Raw genomic sequence first — 5,025 nt, forward strand, 5'->3', positions numbered from 1 at the left:
TGTCTCTGCCTCTCTGTGTGTCTCCATTTCTGTCTCTTTATCTCTGTCTTTATTCCTGCCTCTCTGCTCTTTATCTCTCTGTCTCCCCCTTCCCATCTCCATCCCTCCCTCTCTGTAGACTGGGGACACAGACTTGCCATACCCTCCTCCCCAGAGAGAGGCGAACGTCTACATGGTCCCCCAAGGCATCAAACCAGTTCTTCAGCGAACTGCTATCGAGGTACGTTGGGTTCAGGAGGGGCGTGGGAGGCGGGAGGTGGGAGGCCCAGCTCCCAGGTCCTCTCCCATGGCCCATGTCCAACCCTGCCCTTGCAGATCCTGGCCTGGGGCCTCCGGAATCTGAAGAGCTACCAGCTGGCCAGCATCACATCCCCAAGCTTGGTAGTCGAGTGTGGGGACCAGGTCGTTCAGTCCTGTGTCATCAAGAACATCAGGAAGAACCCCAACTTTGACGTCAGCACCCTCTTCATGGATGTGGTGAGAGGCCAGCCCCATGCTCCATTCTTCCTCCCCTGTGATCCAGGGGTGGGATGCCTGTAGATGTCCGGGCATCAGGAGGCTGACTTTTGAGCCTCCAGCCTTGTTTCTAACTTGCCCTGTGATCTTGGGGACGTTACTGAATTCCTCTGACTTCAGTTTTTCTTGGTTGCAAGTATGGGAAGTGGATAAATCTCTTGAGTTGGGGTCAAGGAGACCTGAGTTCAAATCCTCCCTTTGGTGTGTCCCTAGCTCTGAGACCTGAGCCAAAGCATTTCCCCTTTCTAAGTCTCAGTTTCTTCATCTGTAAAATAGGGATGATCTTAGTACCCAATTTACAGGGTCATAGTGAGAATCAAATGAAAGAACACTATTAGGTGCTTTGCAAACATTAAAACCTTTATGATTGTGGGAGAAGTGGGAACCCACAAGCAGCATCCTCTGGGCTCCTGCCACGTCCCTCACACTTGAGGTCCCGGCCTGAGGTGGCCTCCATATAACCATTCGCCTGCAATAATGGAGATACATAGCTAGGTTTATTCCAAATTAGAAGACTTGGAGCCCTCCTGAGGATACCCAGACATCATGCCCTCCTCCTCTCTCTTGCCCCTGGACAGCGGCTGCCTCGGGAGGAGCTGTACTGCCCACCCATCGTCATCAAGGTCATTGACAACCGCCAGTTTGGACGGCGGCCTGTGGTGGGCCAGTGCACGATCCATTCATTGGAGCAGTTTCTGTGTGATCCCTACTCTTCGGAGAACCCCCCTCCCGAGATGGGCTCTGGTATGGAGAGACAGGGCCTGGGTCTTCTGGGGAGGTCATGGAGGGGCAGAAGGAGGGAAAGAGGGTGACCCTCTGGTGGGAGAGGCCATCCCCTGGGATAAAGGCCCCCAGTCTTTACAGGGCTCTCCCAGAGCATGCTTACCTTCTTAGACTGAGGGCGGGGAGCATAATTCTTCAACAAACATTATAATCCAGTCTGACAAACATTTATCACATGCCTGGCTTTCTGGGCACCAGGACCTAGAGTAAGAAGGTGAAATGTGGCACTGTCCCTGCCCTCAGGGAACTTATAATCTAATGCAAGGATAACCTGCAACCCCAGAGAAGACCTCCTTTCTCCCTGCTGTGTAGCTGAGTGCAGAGAGGCACACAAGAGGCCTCTGGGAAGGCTCGCTGAAAGAGTAGATGAGAGCAAGAGCCAAAAGGCAACAGAGAAGATGAAAAGAAGAGGAGAAGAATGGAGAGGTTGTGGGAGAGAAAGTGGAAACGAGGAAGAAGAGAAGGAAGGAAGGAAGAGAAAGGAATAGCAGGAGAGGGAGAAAGGAGAGAGATAAAGAAGAGATAAGGAAAGAGAGAGGGAGAGAGGAGACAAAGGGGGAGATGGGATATGAGACAGCAGAAATGAGAGAGACAGAGACAGAATCAGAAGAGAGACACAGAAGGGAGGGGAAAAAAAGAAGAAAGAAAGTGTGAACGGAGGCGACTGGGGAGAAGGAGACAGGGCTGTACACAGCAGGAGCCTGAGGGAGTGGTCCTGCAGATCCCCCTGCAGAGCCCCCCTCTCTCTGGGGCCCAGAGTCCCTCAGTTCTGGTCTAGGATGGTGAGCTGAGCCCAGGGGAGGGTGGTACCTGCTAGTGGCCCTTCTGAGGGCTGCCTTTCTCCTCTGCCCACAGATGATGGTAGCCTCCCGACTCCCCGGGATGACGTGCTGATTGACATCGATGACAAAGAGCCTCTCATCCCTGTCCAGGTAGGGCTAGAGCTCCAGATCTGTGGCTGGGGCTGGTCTGTCGGCAGCTCTGACCCCATCCTTCTCCTTTGCCTCTTTCTCCTCACCATCAAAAAGTCTTTTATTAGCAAATTCTTTTTATTTGTTTCCTTAGATATTTCCCAATTCCATAAAGTTTTTTAAAAGCTCATTTTTAAAAATCATCAAAAGGTTTTCATGTATCACCTTTCTGGGTATCTTACAGAATGAAGGACACAGATGTAATTCCTATGCTCTGGTAGCTCCTAAGTTGATGGAGGACACATGGTCTTTGTCCTCAGCTTCCTCCTGGTCTTATATGGAGGGGCAGTTACAGTCCTCAGGGAACCCTGACTCTGATGGGGAGTCATAGGCCTGATGGACAAAAGTGCCTTCCTGTCCTCAGGGCACTTGGCTTCCCATGGGGGTCAGATTGGATTCCCAGTCTAAGAGCAGCCCTGGGAGTCAGGAAAAGGGAACGAGGTGAAACGGTGGCCTGGGCAGCAAGAAACAAAGGAGGCTGGTGTGTTCTCGTCCCCTCCCTTCTCTGGAACCCCCCTTAGGGAAATTGGGGAAGATGCCCAGTTTGGTCCCAGACATGACTTAATTGGGCCTTGGAACAAGGAGAGAAGGTTTGGCCTGGGCTCTTGTCCTCTGGCACACAGCCCACCAGAGAGGCCTTGGGGATCTTCCATATCCCCCACTCCTCTTCCCCCAACCCACACTGGGCCTGCCTGAAACCTCGCTTCCAATGTCAAACAGCCATGTCTGTGGAGGGTGCCAAGCGCACGACTCCTGTGAGAACAGAACAAGCCCAAGGGAAAGGGAGCTGGGTCTAGGGGAGAATAATAATGCTGATAGCTTACATTTTTGTAATTCGTAAATGAGAGACGTCGTGCCATAGTGGATAGAAAGCTGGCCTCCTGATCAAACACTGGTGCCCACCTGCACTGCTACCAATGAAATCAATCAATCAATGTAAAGGCCTGCTATGTGCCAGCTCTACTTACAGCGAGCTTACCTTCTAATGGGGGAGACAGCAGATGCATATGGAAATGCAGTGTGTCGTTCTGAAGTTAATACCTGGGTGTGTACATACAAACATACTACACACACACACAAAGTCGTTAGCTGCAGGGACGTTTGGGAAGGAGGGGGGGCAGTAGCAGTTGGGAGGATCGGGGAAAGACTGAAGCAGAAGATGGGACTCAGAGAGAGGAGATTCTCTAGGGCTGAGCTGAGGAGTGAGCTCATTCTAGGCCCAGAACTAGGCAGTTCAAGAGGAAATGTCGTGTCCCGAGAGAGTCGGGAAGAAGGCCACCTGTCTCAGTGTGGGAAGGGGAGGTGGTGACCAGCCTGTGCAGGGCTTTAATAGAGGAGCTGCATTTTATTCTAAAAGCAATAGGAATCCACTGAGGTTGGTTGAATGGAGGATCCATATGGAAGAAATCACTTAAGGAAGGCCTGGAGTGGGAGAGTTAAGGCTTGAGGCAGGGAGACCAGACAGGAAGCAGTTACAGCGAGTTAGACAAGAGGAGATGTGCTGTGATGGTGGCTGTTGTGAGTGAAGAGAAGAGGTCAGAGGTAAGAAATGTGAAGGCAGAACCAGTAAGATCTGACAGCTGGTTGGAGATGTGGGGAAGCTAACAGCACCACAGTGCGCAGAAGACTCATCTTCTGCGGTCAAATCTGGCCTCAGACACTTACTGGCTGTGTGACCCTGGGCAAGTCACTTCACCCTGTTTGCCTCAGTTTCCTTTTCTGTGAAATGAACCAGAGAAGGAAAGGGCAGAACCAGTCCTGTATCTCCGGCAAGAAAATCCCAAAGGGGATCATGAAGACTTAGACATGACTGAAACAGCTGAACAACAAATAGAGATATGAGAGGAGAGTGAGGAGCCTGGGCTGCTGCAGAAATTGTGGACTTTGGAAGGATAGCGGTGTCTTCAATGGGAATCCTGAAGCCTGGAAGAGGGAAGGCCTTGGGGGCAAAGAGAAAGTCATTTTAGACATGTGGAGTTAAAGATGTCTTTGGGAGATGTCTAATAGGCAATCTGTGCTCCAGGATTAAAGGTCAGGGCAGATCCATAGATCTGAGACTCGTTTGCATGGACTGATTAACCCTTGGGAGCTGGTGGGGTTACAGAGGTGAAGAGTGGAGGGAGAAGAGAGCTGGGACTGAACCTTGGGGGTGTGATGTGGGTGATGAGCCGACAAAGATGGAGAGGGAGCGGTCAGAGACGTGGGAGGCAAACCAGGAGAGTGTTTAAGAAGAGAAGGTGGCCAGCAGTGCCAGATGCAGCCCACAGGGGGGGAAGGGCTTAAGCTGTGCAGAGCCCTCAGACTGAGACTAGTCTTGTCCTCATCCCAGTGGAGCCTTGTGACGGCCTCCCGATGCAGGCATTGTCATCATCATCATATTCCCATTTTATAGATGAGGAGACTGATGCCAATAGGGGGGAAGTGACGCCCATAGGGTACCTACCAGAGCTAGGGGGTGTCAGACTGGCCCCTGAGCTCCCTGGACAAGTCCAGCGTGTGGCCTCCTGGTGATGAGAGTGGACCTGCTGGAGATGGGGTCGGTCCATCGTTAAATTAATAACAAACACTAATTAGGCACCTCCTCTTGAGGAGCGCAGCCCCTGCCTTCGGGGGGCTGATACTCCACCAAGGGGGGCACACAGTCCTGAGGCCAAGGCTCCCAGAACACTTCACATGCTCGTGTCCTCGTGTGCCCTCCCAGCGGGCCCGTGACGTCTGGCTTGTTGCTATTCCCTTTTTATAGATGAGGAAAAAC

At 52.0% G+C, this 5,025-nt stretch overlaps 1 protein-coding gene across 1 annotated transcript in view; it reads left to right on the plus strand.

Annotated features, from left to right (window-relative positions):
* The window catches only part of DYSF (dysferlin), a 235,687-nt gene that overhangs the window by 165,476 nt on the left and 65,186 nt on the right, over positions 1 to 5,025 (plus strand). Inside the window, exons 35-38 of the mRNA XM_069067342.1 lie at positions 119 to 220; positions 316 to 477; positions 1,095 to 1,260; positions 2,155 to 2,231. Of these exons, the coding sequence (XP_068923443.1) occupies positions 119 to 220; positions 316 to 477; positions 1,095 to 1,260; positions 2,155 to 2,231 (507 nt within the window). The remainder of the gene's footprint in view (positions 1 to 118; positions 221 to 315; positions 478 to 1,094; positions 1,261 to 2,154; positions 2,232 to 5,025) is intronic.

This window comes from Petaurus breviceps, unplaced genomic scaffold (genome assembly GCF_028583685.1).
Source record: "Petaurus breviceps papuanus isolate PSGF00001 unplaced genomic scaffold, PetGlider_PUasm1.0 139, whole genome shotgun sequence".
NCBI classification, from domain to species: Eukaryota; Metazoa; Chordata; class Mammalia; order Diprotodontia; family Petauridae; genus Petaurus; species Petaurus breviceps.